The following is a 21,063-nucleotide window of genomic DNA, read 5'->3' on the forward strand; positions in this document are numbered from 1 at the left end:
CAGGGACGTCACCTCGTCACCTCGTCACCTCGGCCTCTGGACTCTGGACGCTGGACGCTGAGGGCTGTGTGTGGGCATGTCGGCCCGGGCATCTTGCTACCCCATAGTCTGCTATTCTGGCACATACGTAGGTAGGTCCTTGTGGGTACCGCAGTCATCATCTCATGGTCTTGTCCCGTATGTGGGGACGATTGTTTGCTCTGCACTCTTGCATCAGCCAGCGCTGAGCAGCCGGAGCCGCATTGCAATCTCACCTCTGGCCGGCATCCATCTGCGACGCGGGCCTTGTTCATCCAACCTTAACTGCGCCAAGCTTTTGGGCCCCAGCTGCGGCCTTATTGCTGGTGCCCTTGGCATCCCTGTACAGGCACAGGCACAGGCACAGGCACAGCACACCGAGCACCTGGCTTCACACACGTTCCAAAACCTGGGGTACTTTCCCACCAGCAAGTACGGGGCATGTGTACTCTGTGCAGAGTCCAGACGATGTGATGGCCAGCCTCGCCCTTCTTGATGGGGAGGTCATCTCTTTTGCTGAGTCGGCCATGATGTGTTGCTGTCGGCAACCCAACATTCAGTCCAGTCATCATCACATCAACATCACCAACTGTCGTGGTTCCGGCTCGGCCAGGCACGAGAAACATCGCCACGGCTGATCGAGATGCTCCATCAGGTACTCCACCAAGTACTCCACCAAGCATACAACTGACCCTCGGACGTCTGGGCGTCTTCCAAATCAGCAGGGCTGCACCGGCCATGTGTGAGGCCCGGCACCTGTCCAGCCTGTCCAGCCTGTCCTCCAGTCAGGTGCGGTGCTCCGTCCCTCAGCCCTCTCTGGCCCGACCCCTGCCCACACCCCTGTCCGCGGCCGGCTTGGCTCCTGCGACGACATCTTCGTCGCATGAGGTTTCACCTCGGACGGGATCTTCTTACCCTGCCATCACTTTGAAGAATCTCCTTTCGACAGCCCGCCATGTCCATGTCGCGACATGGTGTTCGTCTCTGGGCCTTCCCGGACGGTGCCAAGCCCTCTGTGCCGCCGCCTGCATCCCATATATCAGCTTTCGTCCTCAGACGCTCCTTCAGATGATTTTCCCCCTCTCCTGCCGCTACTTTGACTAACGCAAACTTCTTTTCGCTCTCTATACTGAAGTTCTTGCAAGTCGAGACCTCCCGACTCACGTTGATCGTGGTCCCAACATAACTAGTACTTTGTAATTTGTCGTTTGTGCTTCGCGTCGACTGGTCTTCGCGTCGACTAGTCCTTCCATTCTTTGTCTCGTCCCTTCTACTGTCCACACGCTCCCTCACCGGTACCCGAGAAAACAAAATGGTCTCCAAGGCATTCTTTAGCGCTGCGGCGCTCTTCACCCTGGCCCTCGCCCAGCAGAGGGGAGGCGGAGGCGGCGGCGGCAATGGCGGAAACAACAACGGCGGGAACAACGGCCAGAACGGTCAGAACCAGGGGAACAACGGTGGCAACAACGCCAACGCCGACTCGACGACTCTGAGCGATAACGCGGTCCAGACCGGCTCCTTCTCCGACGGCTCCCAGGGCCTCGGCGCCGAGGACGGACAGGCCGCCTCTGCCACCTCCAAGAACAACTTCATCAACGAGTGTGCCGGCAAGACCCTCACCAACGGTCTCCAGATCACCGAGGGCTCGTGTAACGGTATCCGTAAGTACAACCTGCCCGCGCGCTGTGTGTTGTGTGTGTGTGTGGCTGATCAAATTTCTGCGCAGCCATGGGAAACATCCCCGCCAAGAACCAGATGATCTCGTCCATCATCACCTTCCCCCAGAACGGTGATGAGGTCCCGGCCGAGCAGGACTTCACCATCAGCGTCCAGACCCAGAACCTCGAGGCTGGCTCCTTCACCAACGCTGATGCCACCTACTACGCCGCTCCGCAGAGGCTCAACGGTCAGGGACAGGTCATTGGCCACACCCACGTCACCGTCCAGGACTTGGGCAACTCTCTGAATCCCAGCCAGCCCCCAGACCCGACCCAGTTCGCCTTCTTCAAGGGTATCAACGATGCTGGCAACGGACAGGGTCTGCTGTCTGCCGACGTCGCTGGCGGTCTCCCGGCCGGAAACTACCGTCTCTGCACCCTGACCTCCTCCTCCAACCATCAGCCCGTCCTCATGCCCGTCGCCCAGCGTGGATCTCAGGATGACTGCACCAAGTTCACCGTGTCTGCTGGCGGCGGCGGCGGCAACAACGGGGGCAACAACGGGGGCAACAACGGGGGCAACAACGGGGGCAACAACGGGGGCAACAACGGCCAGAACGGTCAGAACGCTCAGCAAGGAAAGGGCAAGGGCCAGCAGGGCCAACAAGGCCAACAGGGACAGCAGGGTCAACAGGGACAGCAGGCCCAGCAGGGTCAACAGGGTCAACAGGGCCAGCAGGCCCAGCAGGGTCAACAAGGTCAACAAGGTCAACAGGGCAAGGGCAAGGGCGGTCGCCGCAGCCTGTCTAGGGACAAGCGCAGCCGGCTCGCCAATCTCAGCACCCGTGACTTTGTCGCCTGAATTCGGCACGAGCTGGGGCTAGTTCTATGAAGTGCCGTGTCGAGGGGACACGGGTCCTGTGCGACATGACCGAGTCTTGTCCGTCCACTCGGCTTTGCGGCGGGGCTGATGTTTGCTTGATCAGGGGTGTTTTTCCAAGAAGGGGTCGGGGGTGGCTTGGGGTTTGGATTGTACCGTGCTAGACGCGAAACGAGAATGATAATGGTGTACATAGAGCTGGCAAGAGAGGTGTCCGGCAGCTATTTCACCCTTGAGACGGCTGCTTATTCTACGATGATTATTTCCTTATAACTCTTTAAACTAATTCATGACAACGTTGGTGTTTACCTGGCGGCGACCCTTGCAAAGACAGCCCGAGGTCTCCTGGCCTGTTCCTGCCAAGACCACCGCACTACCACCACAGAGATGGCTGACGTCGGGAGAGCAAGGTGGGCGCGGTGCGGCGGCGAGGGGGCAGGGGGTTTGAGATACGCCACAGCCGCCCGTCACAACCCTCGCCCTAGAGAGGCAACCAAGCTGCACTGCGCTTCTTGAGAAAGACGCCCAGGATGAATGACAAAGACATAGAGTTGTGGCAATGCCGACCAATTGAGTGATCAGCGAGCCATGAGACGGCAACTGGCCAACCAGGCCGGATCCATGGGGTCTGTTCGACACCCATCCAGGCGCCAAGGTCCTGAGACACAGATCGACGACAGGAAACGCCTACACACGTCGGCTGGTCAGCCGTCCGAAGAACAACCCACGCCAACCCATGGCAAGTGGCCTGATATTTCCATTCTTCCCTGTGTCCCTCAATCCTGGTTCTTTGTCATGTTCCGCCTCACAACCAGAAGCACAACGGCAATCCCTTTCTGGGTGCCTCGGTGCGGGGCCTGGCAGCCTGGTTTTCAAATCGTGGTTGATCGTCTCGACAATCTCTTGTGCGGAAATAGCAGGTGCACATCATCTGGGTCTGGGTGGTAGGAGGTGAGACCCCCCAGCACTCCCGACCCAGGTAGTGTCTCTGGATGTGCTGGGTTCCTGGCTGTAGGGCGCGGCTCTTGGAACCAAACTCAAAAGGCAAACGTCGAGTTAGTCGCGGGGGAACAGACGTGGCCCTGCGCCGTTTCGAATTAGGCTTGTGCAGCGGTCATGAGAAGGCGTCATTCTTTGGGCAAGGCCGCCAGTTGAACCACCTGGGCCGTGAAGCCTCTCACAGGTCGACTGGGTCAAGGAAGAGCTGCTACAGTACAGCAACACGACTCCCCGTGGGCAACGGGCTCCGCACGGGTCTTGCGGGCTGGCTTGACGCAGGGGCCGCTGTGGTTCGGACTACTCTAGTGTGACAGTCAGTCTGTGTGGACATTGGATCACTCATCAGGTTCGGACGACGGCGAGATAGGACGCCAGATATGAGGTAACGACCTCAAGCGCTGTTGAATCCACACAAATCTTGTTTGAGATTCTCTCACACCCTCCTTCACATACACTATTATTCTCACACTGCCAAATCTTCCAAGACTGATTTGATATTATGGCAGAGCCTTTATAGCTTACCAGCTCCAGTACATTGTCTGATGGGGGGTTGTCTGCAGGGTCCCGGCCTCTAAGCGCTTGCCCCATAGGAGCTTGTTCTTCAGATGGCCATCCCGAAGATTACAATGCTGTAGGGGGTTGTCCTACAGAAAGTTGTTTTTCGGATGCTGTCGCCGAGGAGGTTGCTCTATTACAGGTGATTATGGAGGAAATCTTCTTTCGGAGGTTTCATTAGTAGGATAGGAGGCTGTCCCATACCAGTATTGTCCCAGTGGATGATGAGTATCGTACAGGAGGTTAGGTGTGTCCGAGGTTCGTGACCTCATGTTGACACTGTGCATGGCTCGTAGTCTATATACACCACGACCTTGCTGACGATGGCTTGGGAAAAAAATCCCACGTACAAGTATTTCATCAAGTGAGCATCTCGAACCCCCCCCAAGCCGCCCCTTCATCATCTCGAATTGTTCTTGACCGCTGCATTGGCAACTGTGACCAGCGGCCTCGGCGCGTCCATCTTGGGCACATGCAGCTCGACGAACTGCAGGTTCCTAGCCTCGTTGAACTCCCTGTCCCTCAGCAGCCCGTCCAGCTCGGCCTTGGTCCTCACGGCGTGCGTCTTGACCTGTCCCGCAGACGCCCCGAACGCGGCGGGGGTGTCTCTGAACCTCCATGGTGCGATGTCGTTGTACTCTGCATCGGCGCCGTGGATGAAGCGCTCGATGGTGTAGCCCTCGTTGCATATGCAGAACAGCGTGACGCGCAGGCCGTGCCTGACCATCGTGCTGACCTCCTGCGCCGTGAGCTGGTAGCTGCCGTCGCCCACGAACAGCACCGTCCGCCTGTCCACGCCCGCGTCCTTGGCAGCCAGCGCGGCGCCCTGGCAAGCACCTACGGACCAGCCTATCGACCCCCACAGGTTTCTGTATATCCCGCGGTCAGCTCCGGTGGAACCCAGCCCCGGCTGTTTGGAGAAGCACAAAACTTGACGGGAGCTCTGCAGGCAAGGGGCGAGAAGCCCCGCCGTGTGAAGCACTCACTGATTTAATGCGGTGACGCCCTTGGGGAACTTGGTTTCCCAGATGCCGAAGCTAGCCGTGCCCGTCTCTGTGACGACGATATCACCCTCTCTCAGATACTCGCCTATACGTGGCCACAGCCAGTACTGTGTTATTGTCTGCGAGCCGTCACCCTTGGCGAAGACCTGGTCCTCCACGCGCGGAGGAGGGACGGCGCAGAGCTTCGCGGTGTCGATCTCGTCGGTGAGCCTCCGCAGCACACCCTTCATGGTTACTCCTGGATACTCAGAGTACCGCACCGTGCAGTGGGTGCTGTGGAGGTCAATGGTGTTCAGCTGGGACAGCCGGTACGAGAACCCCGCGGTGTTGAGATCACTCTGTGTCGCACGTCAGTGGGTTTGTGCCCCGAGACGGAAGGCCATTGAATGATACGGCTCACCTTCAGAGAACCGATGGTCAGGACGAGGTCCGCCGCCTCCACGGCCCGTGCGACGCTCGGGTGGGACGCGGTACCAGCGTAGATGCCCCGGTAGGCTGGGTGTTGTTCGTTGATGGCTCCCTTGCCCATCGGAGCCACGAACACAGGAAGACTTGTCTTGTCAAGCAGCCGGTGGACCTCGCTCACCACCCGGTGTCGGATGGCGCATGCATCGACGAGAACGATGGGATTCCGCGCTGCATACAGGTACTTGAGGATGACATCGACAACATAGACTTCCTTCTCCGGGTCGTTGGGTGGGTCGGACAAGTCGACGGGAGTCCTCAGCCGGGCCCCCTCGATCTTCTCGCTGACCATGTCCGAGGGCAGCATGATATACACAGGCTTGCTGCGGACCCAGCACTCGCGGATGGCAGCATCGATCTGGCGGGCAATCTGGCCCGGCTGGTTGAGCTTGGCGACATGGCACGAGATCAGGCTTGACATGTTCCTGAAGACGTTGAAGTCCCCGTTGCCCAGCGTGTGGTGAAGCAGCAGCCCGTTCTGCTCCGATGTTGTCGAGGGACAGCCGACAATATGGACAACAGGCACTTGCTCCGCGAAGGCTCCTGCTATCCCGTTCAGGGCGCTGAGCTCACCAACCCCAAAGGTGGTCATGAGGGCGGATATGCCCTTGACACGGGCGTATCCATCTGCGGCATAGGCTATGAGGTGTGTTAGTTACAATCCCCACGCACCCACCCATCCCGAACCGCAGTACTTGCCTGCGTTGAGCTCGTTCACGTTCCCGACCCACTTCAAGCCGCATTCCGGAATGTAGTCGAGCGAGGCAAGGTTGTAGTCCCCAGGAAGGCCATGCACAGATCTGATGCCCACTTGGTGCAGCCTCGTGAAGAGGTACCTGGCCACATCGACGGGCTCTTCAAGGCTGTCCAGCCCGTAATCGGCGGAGCCCATTTTGATGGTCTGGAGAATAGCAGAGCGACAGAGGGGGGGCACACTTGGGAAATGCTGCAACGATGCACACACAAGCCTCACTTGAGGCCCGTCCTGGTGGCTTGACATGGAAAACGTGTACATATATATATGTGTGTATATCATCCAACCAGAGCGGCTATCCGCGGCGACGATGCGACAGACAGCAGGAGAGCGCAGGCAAAATCTCGCGACGCCGAGTGCTGGTTCCAAACGTCAGACCACCATCACGACTGAGCGGGCCGATTCCACACGGCGGAATGAATTCCTCGCGCGTCCTTGCCGACGGTGAAGATGTTTTCATGATGCGCGCAGCACAGTAAGCCACATCGAATGCACGGCGGCGGTGGCATGATCCGAAACGCCTCGAGCGCTCTGATACGTATGTACTGCTTGGGGGCAGATGTTTACTGAGGGATCGCACTGGGTAGGGCCAGAAGGATTCTGAAGGTTTCCCAACTGGTCGGTCCGTCGGAAATACGGACCCAGTTTTCTGCTGTGCCGAAGGGGAATACATAGCACAACGGTACAAGGACCTCGGCTTCATTGAAACGCTTCCAAAGCTCTGCGCCTGGCCCGTACTGTAGGTATGCAACTGCTCAATCATTGCTGTCGGTGCGCAGGCCCGTGTAAGGGGCTGTGCGCCGGAGTGTCTATAGATTTGTGGTGGCAGCCCGAGAGCTGTTCTGGCCTGGCCAGGAAGGCTGAGTGGTGATGGGTCTATGTGGCTCTGTAGTCGTACACCATATGTCGACAGGAAGGCGGGCCGTCGATCGAGTCGCGGTCAGTCGCACCTCCCGTCCTTCCACCCGGTGCGCCAGCGCTCCTCCCACGTGGAGCAGTCGAAGACGGGCTTGCCCAGCTTCCTGTTGACGTCGTTGTGGGCGTCGCATAGCCACCTGCCAAACTCGCCGCGGCTGCCGGCCCTGACGGGGTCCCTCTCGATGTAGGCCCGGAAGTCGTCGGCGCAGACCCAGCAGGGGTACAGGCGGGAGAACAGGCCGACGAAGCCGACCAGGTCGCTCTGCTGGGACGAGCTGGGGCTGGTCGGGTACGTGGCGGCGATCGAGTGGAGGAGTGTCCAGGTGCCGCGGCCCAGGGTCTCGACGTCGGCCGGGCAGTCGGATGCCGGGGCGGCGGCGGCGGCGGCGGCGGCGGCTGCTGCTGCTGCTGCTGTTGTTGTGGTTGAGCTGGTCGAGCTGGTCGGGCTGGTCGGGCTGGGCGCCTTCATGGACCTCGCCAGGGCGGAGAAGGCGGTCTTGCTGGAGCAGGCACGGCAGCTACCGAGGCATGTCAGTTCCTGCAGGGAAAACCAAGACGGCGGCGTCCAACATCGACATACGGCTTGCCGTCAGGCCCGAGCACCACGCCCGGCGGCAGTGGTCTCGCGGGCTCTGTGGCGACGGCGGCGGCATGGCCGGTCGCCTGCGGCTCGTCGCGCTGTTGTTGTTGGGCCATGCGCGCAAGGCTGTGCTGTGCTGTGCTGTGCTGTGCTGTGCCGTGCTATGGTCCAACTGTCGTCTGTGTGCGCCTCCCTCTGTGCCTCTGTTGCTCTTGCCGGGTTGTCGTGCTGGGGGTCGGTCACTGCCTGCCGTCGGCGTCGTCACAGGAAATCCGGGTCATGGGATTTGTAAGCCTCGACATCAGCCCCGTCTCGGCGCCGTCCAAGAGTCCAACGCACATGTTCAGCAGGTCGAACGTCAACAAGACCACGCCTGGCCGGGCTGGCTTCGGCCTGGGCCCCGGCTCGGACGGCGAGTAGGGAGGGCCAAGAGCTGTCGTGCCCCACCACACAGCAGCCCAGCCGGGCCGCCTCGGGGCATATAGCTCACCCGTACAATAAATCTTGTGCTTCACCATATTTCTCGTACACTTCCGTGCTGATTATCAATGTCGACAACGGCAGCGGGTGGTGCAGGGGGCCGAGGGGTGCCGGTGCTGCTGCTCAAGACAAAATCGACGCCGGGGGACAGCTACGAGGACATCTTCTCGCAGCCCCACGGCGGCGTCAGCTTCGTCCCCTCCTTCGTGCCGGTCCTCGAGCACCAATTCGATGACGGCGGCCTGGAAAAGGTCCGCTCTATCCTGCAGTCGCAGATGGTGGGGAGGCACTCTGGCGCGGCATACGGCGGCCTCATCTTCACGTCCCAAAGAGCCGTGGAGGCCTTCGCCAAGATCGTCCAGGATGGCCCAGGTGAGCAAGCCATATTGGTCCCTCTGCATATCTCATCTCTTCTGTCGCATGCCCACAGCTCACCCTGACCTGCAGGCGGGCACGAGGGCCGTGTCTCGGCGACGACTCTGCCGTGGCCCCATCTCCAAGAGGTCCCCGTGTACAGCGTCGGGCCTGCCACCACGAGGGCGCTCAAGGCTGTGGCCCAGGACCCTCCCCTGCAGGTGTTTGGTGAACACACAGGCAACGGCGACAGCCTCGCCCACTTCATCCTGGACCACTATGCGCAGTGGTACGAGGACCGCACAGACGAGAAGCCCGGGCTCCTGTTCATGGTGGGCGAGCAGAGGAGGGACATCATCCCCAAGACGCTCATGCACGAGGGCCTGCCAGGCGACCGGCGCATCGACGTTGACGAGGTGGTGGTCTACGGAACCGGGGTCATGGAGTCGTTCGCCCATGACTTCCAGAGGCGCCTGCGCGAGACCAAGGAGAGCAGCATGGCCTGGGTTGTCGTCTTCTCCCCGACGGGCTGCGACGCCATGCTGCGCGGCCTGGGAATGATCGACGAGGCCACAGGCAAGGCGAGGCCCAAAGACCCGACCAGGACGAGGTTTGTTGCCACCATCGGGCCTACGACGAGGAACTACCTACAGAAGACGTTTGGCCTCGACCCAGACGTCTGCGCTGAGAAGCCGAGCCCAGAGGGCGTCCTCGAGGGGATCCGGGATTTCATGTCGCGAATGCCATGACAGTACAGGCCGTGCTCAGCCGTGAGGGTCGTGGCCGGATGTCTCTGCCGACCCGAGCAGGGCCCAGGCAGTTATTAGTCACCGCAGTATGACTCTGGCCTGGGCGCCGTGCCGCTCAGCTCAGCTCCAGTCAAGCGAGCTGCACCGGGGCGGAGGTGTTACGATATTATATCTACCCAGCAGTAGCAAATAGTCTCTCGGTATGCACATGTTTGTCAACAGCATGCCCGAACAGCACTGGGCCGCTGAAGCCTCGGCTTGGCAGCACGTCATAGGCGGCCCAAGGGCTAGGGTGTCAGCCCAGGCAGCCCAGGATAAGCCCTGTGCGCCCATCTCCTGGGGGGTGCAGTACCGCAGTAGCGCCATGGGTTGATGGATCCCTACGGCATCCATCTACGTAAACTTCCTTCCCTCTGATTACCTGTTCGCCGCCGTCGTCTCCCCTTCACCAAACAACCTGGAACGCAACGAAACAAAACATCTCACCCCGGCCAGCCCTCCGTTCCTCCTTGTCCTCGGTCTTGTTAGAGCCTGAGCAAGCGAGTGCTTCGTGCAACCCACCACCCTCGACAAGCCAAGCGAGAGAGAGAGGGAGAGTAAGCGCCGTCTCTGGACAGGCGCGGTTGACATGGTGGCCGTCAGTGAGACACGTTGACCGTTCTCACCCAGCCCCCCGCCCTCCCACCGAACACGACGTCCCTCTTCGGACCTAGCGACGACAAACAACTTCCTGAACGCCAAAATGTCCTATCACGACCGACCAGTCCGTCCTGGGCAGCCGGGCAACTACTCGCCCTCCTCGTCTGGCGCTGCCACTCCCACCACCTCCGCCGCCTCCTCGACCTTCCTCTCACACTCCTTCTCCGGCCTTGCCAGCGGCTTCGGCGGCCTCGTCCGCCGCATCTCGGACATGACCGCCGTCCAGGGCCATCACGATGACATGTCCAAGTCCCCAGCCTCGCTCGGCAGCCCGCTGTCTTATCCGAACCAGTGGAACAATGGCATAAACGGCGTCTACACGCCACCCATAAACAGATCTGCCTCCCCGCTGAGGCCACCGCCACTCGAGCCCCTGGAGCTCAAGGGGTTCAGGGACGACACCACGGAGGCGGCAAGGCTGCTCACGCCGGCCGTCGCGGAGGAGATCCGCATCATGGTCCCGGAGCGGCAGCGCATCGAGGAGGAGTGGAATCTCATCTACAGCCTGGACCAGGACGGCGCGAGCCTGGGAACCCTGTATGAGAAGTGCAGCCCCTTCCAGGGCACGCGGAACAGCTTCGTCCTCGTCATCAGGGACAGCTACGGCGGCGTAAGTGTTGCTCTTGGGGGCTGGCCTTTCCGTGGATGCCGGCTACATGACTGGCTGATCTCGCTGACACAACCTGCAGCTTTTTGGCGCCTACCTCTCCGAATCACCGCACCCGTCGCCGCACTACTTCGGCAACGGGGAGACATTCCTCTGGCGGGCATCCGTCCTCGCAGCCCTCCCACCGCCGCCCTCAGAGGACACAACAAACCTCACCCGCGTCACAACCATATCCAGCCCCACGCATACCCGCTTCCCCAGGGCCCAGCTGCCGCCGCCGCCGCCGCCACCGCCAAAACCGGAACCAGAAGAAGACCTGCTCATAGACTTCTCCGACGACCTGCCGTCCAAGCCAGCCCCGCCCGCAGACCCCATGGCATCGCTGCTCGGCTTGGCCCAAGCCCCGCCGGCGGCCCAGGCGCCCTCGCCGGCCAGGACCCCGAGCCCCAACATCCCGATGACCCCGGTCATCCGCTTCAAGGCGTTTCCATACAGCGGCGAGAACGACTTTTACATGTACTGCGAGCCCCACTGCCTGTCCGTGGGGGGTGGCGACGGCCACTACGGCCTGTGGCTCAACGACTCGCTGGCGAGGGGCATCAGCTCGCGCTGCCTGACCTTCGGGAACGAGCCGCTGAGTGACGAGGGCGAGAAGTTTGGGGTGTTGGGCGTCGAGATGTGGGTGATTGGCCGCGGGGGGCGGCAGTGAGGTGGTGTGCTGGCCTAGCTGATGCCCTGGCGCCCATCCAGCGCTTCCTTCAGGCCATCGGGCTTGGGACGTATGCCATCTGACTTGATTCTACCAAGAAGCGCCTAACAGCAGCCCCAGGCGATGAAGGCAGGCCGCCCCGGCAGTGAGGACCACCCTATGCCTCAAAACCACCTTGCTTTCGACCTGCGCTTCTTTGTCGGGCGGCAGCTCCGTAGAGAGACCCCCAGCATCGGGGGTATGAGGATGAGATTAAACACGGCAAACGACGAGAAGATCAGCTCCAGGAGCATGTTTTTTGAAGGTCTGCGGCGGGTAATTGGATCCGGAGGGTGTGTGAATCAACAGTTCAGATGGGATATCGCCGGAATATCAGTAGCAGACCAGGAAGCGGCGCCGGAGCAGGAGCAGGAGCAGCAGCATGTGTGTTGCGTTTTTCGATTTCTAGATACCCAAGAGTGGAACAAAAAAGCTCCTCAATGATGAAAACAAAAAATAGCAGGCCTTTGAGGGATGAACCCAAAAAAAAGGGGGTGGAGGAGTAGCCCCGTACATATAGACTATCACACCATGATCGTGACGGCAGGAGCTAGCATTTCAATCATATGTCAGGCCCGATGGCTGGCGATTGAGTTTGTTTGAAATTTCGCCCAAGGTCGCAGCGAGGTAAGAGGAGATGGGCCAACCCGCCCCGGCCATTGGCCTTGTGCCCGTCTTCTCGGCTGCTGGCTGGAGCAAAGCAACCGCATCCATGAGGGCAGGCGGGGCCAATGCAGGTGGGCCAACTCTGTCCATGCAGTTGTTTGCTCCGCGGACAGGTTATTGGTTAGGCCGGTCTGGCCACACGCATAGGGTTGGGCTCCGCATTCGTCTTGTGATATGTATGTATGGGACTCGATCAGGTGTGCCCCGCGCAGCATCGTTCGACGCGTACAGCTAATAATAAACCGGCTCGCAACTTGCGAGGCGCTTGGCCTCTGCCTCTTTATGCGCATCAGGTCGGCGGGCTCACCGGCTGAACAAATGACTGAATGTATTGCAAAAAGTCTATGGTGGTCCCCATACCCAAGCCACCCCCCCCCCCCCCGGTAGGACTCACAACTACCTAGCTACCTTACATACCTACCACGGGTTTGGTAGGTCGAGCCCTGGGGCCGTTATCCCTGCCTTGCCTCAGGGGCCGGCACAACGATAAACTCGGTGGCTACAGAGCCCACTAGTTCATCCCTTTAGTGGCTCACAACGATAGATGCTTTCGAAAATCAATCGCGGGAAAATCCCCACAAGACCCGGCGTCCACAACAGCTTCACGCCCCGTGGCTGTCTCTGGCCCTCCCAAATGACGACGAAGGAGCTCATGAATAATCCCAATGCTCCGTTGCCCCTCCTCCCCTCATATCGTATATCCAGCTCAGCATGTGGTATCACAGCCATGCACGAAGCCGTCACCAGTTCCTCTTGCTTTTTTTCAAAAACACCGCTACAACATTGGCGGGGCTGGTGCCCGCGTGCTGCGGCCCCTGGTTTACCGCATGATCTCTTGGTAGATCAGCTGCTTAAGCTGGTCTTTGCTCAGGTTGTCCTTGTGCTTGTCGAAGTCGAAGAACTCCTCGGGAATTGGTGGCGCGGTGGGCTCATCGTCAGGGTCATGATAAGGCTCCAGGTACGGGTGCTTCAGCGCCTCCTCCACCGTGATGCGCTTCACGGGGTTGAAGGCCAGGAGCTTCTCGAGGAGGTCGAGGGCAAGGTCTGAGGTCTTGGGGAAGAGGGTGCGGAACGGGACCTTCTTCTTGAAGGGCAGAGAGCGGATGTACTCCCGGGCTCGGCGGGACTTGATACCATAGTAGTCCTCCATCGTCGGGGTGCCGAGGACGTCGAGGATCAGCGTGAGCTGGTGGTGGTCTGCGCGGTGATTGTCAGCTTGGGTGCGCGGCATACCGGCACGTGGCGCGCCGGCGCGTGAGGGGCTGCTACTTACAGTCCTTGCCCGGGAACAGGGGCTTGCCGCTCAGCATCTCGGCGAGGATGCAGCCCACCGACCACACATCGATGGCCTTGGTGTACTCCTTGAAAGTTAACATGATCTCTGGCGCACGGTACCATCTCGTCGCGACATATTCGGTCATGAAGCCCGAGTTGTCCTCCTGGGAGGCCGCGGAGCGGGCAAGGCCAAAGTCGCACACCTTCAGGTCGCAGTTGGCGTTGAGGAGCAGGTTGGAGGGCTTCAAGTCTCGGTGGAGGACGTTGGCCGAGTGCATGGCCTTCAAGGCCCGGAGGGTCTGGTAGATAAAGTATTGGCAGTGGTCGTCGGAGAGGTCTTGGGTGCGGATGACACGGTGCATGTCAGTCTCCATCAGCTCCTGGGATGGGCAAGCTACAGGTCAGCACGGGCCCCGGAGGCGTGGTGGTGGTTGCGGGTACACGAGAGCCCCGGAGGGACGCACCTGGATCAGATACACCTCGTTGAAGGTCTCGAAGCTCCTCGGCTTCTGGATGTCGAGGATGCTGATGATGTTCTCGTGGTTGAAGTAGCGCAGGAGCTTCATCTCACGCAGGGTCCTCAGACAGAACATGGAGTGGTCAAAAGGCGTGATCTTCTTGATGGCCACCTTCTGGCCGGAGGGCTTGTGGATCGCGGAGCTATTGAGAGCCGGTCAGCAACGGCGGCCGGGCCAGCAGGACCGCGCCGGGGAAGCAGACTCACCAGACAACACCGTAGGCGCCCTCTCCGACGACGTCCTGGATATCATACTGCTCGCTGACGTTGAAGGAGATCTTGCGGGAGCCCGCAGGGTTCGGAGGTTGTGCGCGAGACATGGTGGAGGATATGGCCGAGGCAGGCTTGGCTCCTCGCTGCAGCAGAGACGGATGTAGATGCTATGCCCCGGTAGGTCGACAGAAGACCAGCTCAGGATTGAAGAGGAGAGGCAAGTTGGCCGGGGACGGTGGCACAGAGATCCCACGCAGCGTAATGTCCGAGGCAGAGACCAGTCAGGCCCGGACGTGGATCCGTAGAGGTAGGTTAGGTGGTGAGGGTGGCGGCTCGAGCGCTAATGTGCAGCTGTGCCTATGGTCCTCGGATGCAGTCAAGGCGCCGCTGAGTCGGGTGGGTGGCGGGTGAAGCTGGTTGGCTGTGCAGCAGCTGTTGGCCGTTGATGCGCCGGCAGCAGTGTCGTGCCCGAGGAAGGGGTGGCAAGTAGCTGGCAGCGGCAGGATGCTTGCTTCGAATTGAGCCGTCTGAAGGTCTGAGGGCCCGAGAGGAAGAGAACAAGACAGCAGACTGGATGAAAAGCGTCTGGCGTGGTCGGGGTCGAGAGCAGAGAGGGAGACAAGCAGCAGGCAGAGCTGGGGACTTGGCCCTGGATGGAAAGTGGGGTGGGATGGACGGCTAGAGGGCGGGGTCTTGCTCCTCGTCCTGGTCCAGGTTTCTGGTGGTCGCGGGTGTGTCGTCGTATCGGTGCCCGTGCCCGTGCTCGTCGACTTCCTCAGCCCCCTGGCTCGTGTCGTATCTGCCGGCTTGGAAAGAAAGGAGCTCGCTGCTGTGTGAGAAGTGTGAGTAGGTGTGCGTGTAGATGGGGTCAATGTGTGTGTGTGTGTGTGTGTGTGTGTGTGTGTGTGTGCAGTGACAATCGTGAGCATCCAAATCGTCAGCAGGCCGGTTGATGCGACAGGAGGACCCCCGAGGCTAAAGCAGCACCCAGCTCGAAGCTCAAGAGATGGGGGGGCGCACGGCAGGACAGGCTTGGGACAGGGCAGGAACTGGCAGGCTGAAACAGCAGCAACGGGGATGACGGAAAGGGCATTGAGACGCAGGGCCCCAAGAGGTGAGGCCTAGAGCCCTAGTCTCGGGTGCAAGAGGGCTCGAGAGCAGGTGTTTGGGCTTGAACCCTGGGCGTGGTTGGCTGGCTGGCTGGCTGGCCAGGTGGCTGTGGGCAGTGAGTGGGTGGGAGAAGCGCCGACAGGCATGCCCAGATGGGTGTGGCCCCCCTCCGAACCTGGAACCCACCCGGAGCTCGACAGCCATCGGGTTGCTGTGTGGGCAGGCAGGCCGGAGGTCTTCTAGAACCACGGGGCACCACGGCAAGGGCACTGTACGACGCCAGGCGGGTGCAGCTGCAAGGGGGGAGGGGGCAGAGGAGGGAGGGGTTCCTGTAACCAGAGCTGCGGGCCGAGATAACTGTAATTCTTCGTCCGATACAGTCTCGACTCCTGAGTGGAGCAACTGGGGGCAAGGGTGGTAGGGGCAGGTGGGCTGGGCTCTCTGGTTCCAACCAGCACCAGCCTTGGAGCGACATACCTCTGGAAACGATTGGCTCGTGGTCTGGGGCGAGGACTCGGTTGAGGGCAAGCAGGCGAGGTGAGGCAGGTCGGGAGAGGGGAGCAAGACCAAGGTGAGGAGGGCAGGGTGGAAGAAAAAGGGTCGACGAGGTTTCCTTTGACGAGTGAGGGGGCTATCCCGTGTCTGGCTGGAGAGAGGCAAGAAGGAACCTACTGGCTTGTACGGCGGCAGGGCCGATGATATGTACTAATCTACCGGGCCAGCAGGCCAGTAGTAGAACCTGCTACCTCATCATCATCAACAACTCCTCCTCTCCTCTCCTCTGCTCACGGCCCCATCCTGCCTCCCCGGGTCCAGGTCTCCAAGGGGCCTCGGACGAGACAACAAACCAGCCTGTCTTAATATGGGCACCGGGCTGTGGCAGTAGGCCCTGCCCCAGTCCCATGGCCCGCCTCCCAAGGGCCATTGTCACCATCCTGTCGTCGTAGAGCCGCATCCGTTGGCTGGCTGGATTGCACTCCTTTGTCTCGATCCGTACCTCCCATTCGGCCAGGGCCTCCTGTCAGCAGAGGCGAGATGGTGCATGGCAGATGGTCGCGACAGATATCTCGATGCATCAACAGCACTGGCCAACCACAGCCGCCAGCCATGGAAGACTCCCCCAACGCACCCGGCTAATAATCACCCAAGTGCCGTCAGGTCCCAGATGTGACTGGCCCCACAGGCCAACCAGCGCCCACGTTACGCGCCAGCCGTAAGCTGCTGGGCGCGTGTGTTTCAGCGCACATTGGTTCCTGGGAGGCCCGTTTCATCCACCGGGGGTCCAGTCGTCAAGCTAAATGACCCGCCCCTTGCCCCAGGACGGACCCGTCTCTGGTCATTTTGGCATTCTATAATCAACCACACGACACGACCAGCCCACAGCCGCACCCCACCTACCACCGTGGTACCGTACGCCTCACGCGAGGTGGCCTTGTGTGCGTGCAGTGTGCAGTGTGCAGTGTGCGGTGTGCACCGTTTGTGTCCTGTCCTGCTGTGCCGCACGCGGACCATCATCATCTTGACCTGGCCATCTGTCTATTTTTGGGCCGCCGGGCCCGGAAGGACGCACCAAGGGGCCGGGCAGGTCTCTCTAGCAGCCCTTCCACTCTGCGGCCACGTTTGGGGCGCCGATCTTGTGGATCGAGGCTGTTGCTTACGGGTCGTGCGTGAGCGAGTCTTGACTGACCCACGCCCGCTCAGCCACAGCGCGGCCATCCTTCCAGGCCCGGTGACCTCATGCGTCTGCTAATAACGGGCCCTGATAGAAACAAGAGGAAACCTCGGGATTGGGGGGCGCGGCGCGGCTGATAGATGGCCTCCGCATCGGACGGGTTCTGGGGCCGTTTGACATCGGTCCCGGGCCGGACTGCCCGCTGAGGTACTACGCCATTTACGCATGGGTCGCCAGGCAGGTCTGCCCTGGGGTGTGCAGGCATGCATGCATCTGGTTCGAAACACGGCATTCACAAGTATGATTTTTTTTGTTTCCTGCATGACTTCGTCTCATTACTAAGGGCCGGCCCATGCCGGGCCAGCTTGACCTTGACTGGCCGGCACGGGCCCGACGCCGGGCCACCGCGTCGTTTTTTGTGATTGCACCAGAGCGCACTGAGCTGTCTTTCTCCTCCAAGGAAGGGTAGCCCCACGGAGACCGTTTCAGAAAATGCCGTTGGGAATCTATACAATTGTTATCGCTACTTAAAACATGCCTCGTGATTGCATCACTGGACGACCTGATGACAGAAGCTGTTAGCGGGTCACCGGGCCGGCTGGGGCGGTGGTCAGGACTGTACCTTCTCCCGCAGCACTCCCATCCACTGCGCGAAGCTCATGCCCTGGTCTGCCCGGTCCTCTACCAGCAAGGTCTGTGCCCAGAGCTTCAGGCTCGGCTCGCCGTCCTCGCGGACAATGTAGAGGTGGGGCAGGATGATGCTGCCCACGCCGCGGGACCTGTAGTCCCTGCTCTTTGAGATGACGGCGCGCACGCGCTCGTTGAAGTCGTTCTCCAGCTCTGGCAACGTCCCCTTGCCGACGTGGAGCTGCGTCCGGTCGGCCACCCCGAACACGTCCTGGAGCAGCGCAGGCACCGTGTCCCGCCCGACCCACAGGAACTGTGTCTGGCCGTCGTCGATGAGGTACAGGCCGTACGAGACGAAGCGCTCAGAGGAGAGGTTCAAGGGGGGCGGCAGGACAATCTGGCTCGTCTCGGGGTCTGGGGTGCCCGCAATGTCGGGCATGTCATGCAGCGAGTACAGCCGCGGGTAGATGTACTGCATCAGCAGCGGCAGCGGCAGCGTCGAGAGCTGGCACAGGGCCGCGGACCTGAGATCCGAGGGGATCTGCGCGGACTTCCGCAGGCCCACGTTCTTGATCAGCCCGAGGAACAGGGCCGGCAGGCCGCGCAGGTTGGCAGGGAACTGGAGGCCGCCGCCCATGCTGCCCCCGGCCAGCTCTTTCCTGAACGTCTGCAGCAGCTCGATGATCTTGGTCTGCAGGGAGTCGCGGGCCGAGTCCAGGCCGTTGCCCAGCGCCCTCTCCACCGCCTTGTGGCTGAAGTAGGTGGTGACGGCGCACTGGTCGGCAGAAGCATACACGTCCGCCAGGCTCTGGGTCGTGGGCAGGGCCAGCGTCATGACCCGGATGCGGCGCTCGCCGTTACACGTCGTGTGGAGGACGGCGGCCTGCATGCAGATCATGCTCTTGGACAGGGTCTCATCGATGGCGACCTCGACCACGTAGCACTGGTCGCGGGGGAAGGCCGGGAACGCGCAAAGGTCAGAGCTCCGGTTGAAGAAGTTGCCGTAGAAGGTGTTCATCCTCAGACCAGTGGTGGCGCGCACCCTCAGCACGGCCTCCAGGCCAATCTCGGACGAGAGGTAGTCGCTGAACTCGGACGCGAACTTGATGGCGTCCTCGGGCCGTCCGGCATTCCACCCGGGGTAGAACCACGTCTGGCCGCCGGTGTACCGCGGGAGGTTGCTCAGCGACGCGACGTCCTGGTACTGCGAGGAGAACAGGAACATGTCGATCGAGACCTGGTTCTTGGAGCACTCGACGGCGAAGCTCTTGTAGAAGCTGTTTGCGGTCTGGAGCAGGCTGCTCTCCTTGGAGGTCCCCAGGAGCTTCTTGTCCTCCCTCATCTCGAGCTTGCCGTGGCCCAGGTTCGGCAGGGAGGCGCTGAGGACGACAATCTTGCCCCCGAGCGGGGAGATGAGCTTGTGGCCAGACCGGAGGGCCGACCCCATGCAGGACCCGTTGTTCTGGTTGTTGACAAACATGTCCGGAAGCTTGGTCAGGAAGTTCTCGATGCTCTGGCGCGACTCTGTCAGGGGCACCAGGAGCTCGGTAGGCACCGGCATGAACGGCTCGTCCAGGTCGCTGACGACGAGCATGCTGGTCTCGCCGTTCTCATCGGCATCCTTGGGGATCGAGAAGTAGTGCAGGCTAGAGTCCACGGCGACGAAGCCGAGGCGGGTGCGCCGGTCGGCGTTGGGGATCCTGTTGAGACTGTCCAGGATCGTCCGCGCACTCGTCGCCAGGAGCCCCGTGGAGACAGCCGCATAGCTGACGTCGAACAGGAAGAGGTAGACCAGGGGCTGTGGGGGCCGGACCATGTACTCCTGGGGCGCGACGAACTCCACGACGGAGTGGTTCAGCTCAGCCCGCTGCCACCTGTCGACGCTCTTCTGGGCCGCCGCGTCCCAGTCGAAGGCCTGGGGGACGTCGTTGGAGAGGTTGCACATGTTGCAGCGCCACCTGTGCCCGTGGTCGAGGAAGGTGACGTATGGGTTGATGTAGGACCGGCATCTCCGACAGCGCGAGATGACCTGGTCCTGGACGACGGGGACCGGGTCGTCCAGGTCGTGAAGCGACGTGTATGGCTGTATGACCAGGGCAAAGGGCAGCTTGGACTTCTTCAGGAGGGAGTGCGTCGTGGGCACGGCGTTGAGCGTGGATCGGATAAACTTTGGCGGGCAGTTCGCCTCCGGGGAGGGAGTGCAGCTGGACTATGTCCGGGTCAGCTCCTGCGAGGGGCACGCACGGGGGCCAGGCGGTAGACCTACATTCGGGGGCAGGATGATCGGGGGAGGCGGGAGGTCCAGCTCGGACACGTTGAAGGGCTGGTTCAAGAGGTCCGTCGGATACAGCTGGTTGAGGGGCCCGATGCGCGGTTGCGCCTGGGGAGGCATCTGCTGCGGCGCTGGCTGTCCCGGTCCCGGCCCCATCTGCATGCCTGCCATGCCCTGCGTGATGCCGCCCACGCCGGGCGCGGGAGCGCCGTAAGCATCGGGCGGCTGGAAGCCCGGGGTGGCAGGAGCCGGCGAGCCGTACGTCTGTGGGGCAGCACCGTACGGTGCAGGCTGAGGTTGTGCGTCCTGGCCTGGGTAGCCGTAGCCGGCAGCCACGGGCTGGGGGGTGCCAAACTGGCCGCCGCCTGGGAGCTGGCCGCCCACGGCAGCATTCGCGCCGCTGCCGACATCAAAGGCCTGGGCAGCGTAGGCCCTCTTCTTCTTCTTGCCTCCTCCCTCGCCAGGCTGCTGGCTCGCTTGAGGGGGAGGCGAGCCGGCCGGGTTCCCGTAGGCCTGGCCATCATCAGCATAAGGCGCCTGTTGCCCCTGTTGGAAGGCGGCCTGCTGGCCGTAGTCGTTGGGTGCCGACATGATCGCGCCGGGGGAGGCGGTGGAGGACAGGACAGATGCTCAGCCGCACCAACGATTCCTGGCAGTGTCTGGCAGAGAGAATCTTGTTGCTGGACTGAGCAGAAACGAGGCGCCGCCCTTGATCGGGTTGTGAGTGTGTGAGTTGTGGGCGTGAGTGTGTGCGTGTGCGTGTGGCACGGAAGGGCGCCGTCGTGGGTGTCGAGGGGTGGTGTGGAGGAGCTGGCGAAGCTCTGGTCGTCGTTGGCAGGTACTTAGGTGGCAGCTCTGGAGGTCTGGCCTTTTCCTATTTGGGGTGGGGGGCCTGCAATGACAAGCTGCGCTGGGGCCGGGACAGATGGGCCTTGGAAGACCCGCGACCGAGTGGGTGGAACAGGACAGGTGGAAGAGCCGGGCCAAGGACCATTGAGACAGGACAAAAGAGGACAGAATGTCTCTTGGTCGAGTCCGACCAAGCCAGCCCAAGCCCGATTATGAGTCTGAGACCAACACTCCCGAGGTGAGGGTGAGGCTAGGTAATGCTACACCTGACCCTGACTGTTGGCAGCGACACCTTGTTAGCAACCGGCGTCATCTGCGCAGTGTGCACTGGGCAGCCAGCCAGCCAGCCAGCCAGCCAGCCTCGAGCGCTGGCCTTACCAGCCAGCTGGAGAGG

The 21,063-nt window shown here is 61.3% G+C and overlaps 7 protein-coding genes across 7 annotated transcripts; 3 read left to right on the top strand and 4 right to left on the bottom strand.

The window, feature by feature from the left end:
* Positions 1 to 28: 28 nt before the first annotated feature.
* Positions 29 to 2,764, top strand: KVR01_007218 (uncharacterized protein). The gene is made up of 2 exons (XM_044791617.1): positions 29 to 1,679; positions 1,745 to 2,764. The coding sequence occupies exons 1-2, from the start codon at positions 1,331 to 1,333 to the stop codon at positions 2,536 to 2,538; spliced, it is 1,143 nt and encodes a 380-aa protein (XP_044643471.1). The 5' UTR covers positions 29 to 1,330; the 3' UTR covers positions 2,539 to 2,764.
* A 1,746-nt stretch (positions 2,765 to 4,510) lies between these two features.
* KVR01_007313 (uncharacterized protein) lies at positions 4,511 to 6,615 on the bottom strand (the record flags this gene model as incomplete). Its single annotated transcript, XM_044785764.1, has 4 exons — positions 4,511 to 4,979; positions 5,097 to 5,452; positions 5,515 to 6,218; positions 6,279 to 6,615. 4 exons carry the CDS (start codon positions 6,613 to 6,615, stop codon positions 4,511 to 4,513), a joined length of 1,866 nt encoding a protein of 621 aa, XP_044643566.1.
* Positions 6,616 to 7,273: 658 nt separating this feature from the next.
* On the bottom strand, positions 7,274 to 7,947 carry KVR01_007257 (uncharacterized protein; the record flags this gene model as incomplete). The annotated part of the gene is made up of 2 exons (XM_044789196.1): positions 7,274 to 7,769; positions 7,832 to 7,947. 2 exons carry the CDS (start codon positions 7,945 to 7,947, stop codon positions 7,274 to 7,276), a joined length of 612 nt encoding a protein of 203 aa, XP_044643510.1.
* Positions 7,948 to 8,379: 432 nt separating this feature from the next.
* Positions 8,380 to 9,414, top strand: KVR01_007537 (uroporphyrinogen-III synthase HEM4; the record flags this gene model as incomplete). The annotated part of the gene is made up of 2 exons (XM_044783808.1): positions 8,380 to 8,683; positions 8,759 to 9,414. 2 exons carry the CDS (start codon positions 8,380 to 8,382, stop codon positions 9,412 to 9,414), a joined length of 960 nt encoding a protein of 319 aa, XP_044643790.1.
* Positions 9,415 to 10,156: 742 nt separating this feature from the next.
* On the top strand, positions 10,157 to 11,429 carry KVR01_007360 (uncharacterized protein; the record flags this gene model as incomplete). The annotated part of the gene is made up of 2 exons (XM_044788940.1): positions 10,157 to 10,723; positions 10,803 to 11,429. 2 exons carry the CDS (start codon positions 10,157 to 10,159, stop codon positions 11,427 to 11,429), a joined length of 1,194 nt encoding a protein of 397 aa, XP_044643613.1.
* Positions 11,430 to 12,493: 1,064 nt separating this feature from the next.
* KVR01_007279 (uncharacterized protein) lies at positions 12,494 to 15,543 on the bottom strand. The gene is made up of 4 exons (XM_044794489.1): positions 14,134 to 15,543; positions 13,874 to 14,069; positions 13,408 to 13,789; positions 12,494 to 13,331 (listed from the first exon to the last, which is right to left on the bottom strand). Exons 1-4 carry the CDS (start codon positions 14,244 to 14,246, stop codon positions 12,955 to 12,957), a joined length of 1,068 nt encoding a protein of 355 aa, XP_044643532.1. The 5' UTR covers positions 14,247 to 15,543; the 3' UTR covers positions 12,494 to 12,954.
* KVR01_007469 (uncharacterized protein) lies at positions 14,945 to 20,980 on the bottom strand. Its single transcript, XM_044787950.1, has 4 exons — positions 19,815 to 20,980; positions 17,544 to 19,757; positions 15,727 to 17,483; positions 14,947 to 14,968 (listed from the first exon to the last, which is right to left on the bottom strand). Exons 1-3 carry the CDS (start codon positions 20,409 to 20,411, stop codon positions 17,472 to 17,474), a joined length of 2,823 nt encoding a protein of 940 aa, XP_044643722.1. The 5' UTR covers positions 20,412 to 20,980; the 3' UTR covers positions 14,947 to 14,968; positions 15,727 to 17,471.
* Between the last annotated feature and the right edge of the window lie 83 nt (positions 20,981 to 21,063).

Source organism: Diaporthe batatas (genome assembly GCF_019321695.1).
Source record: "Diaporthe batatas strain CRI 302-4 chromosome Unknown Contig00008, whole genome shotgun sequence".
NCBI classification, from domain to species: Eukaryota; Fungi; Ascomycota; class Sordariomycetes; order Diaporthales; family Diaporthaceae; genus Diaporthe; species Diaporthe batatas.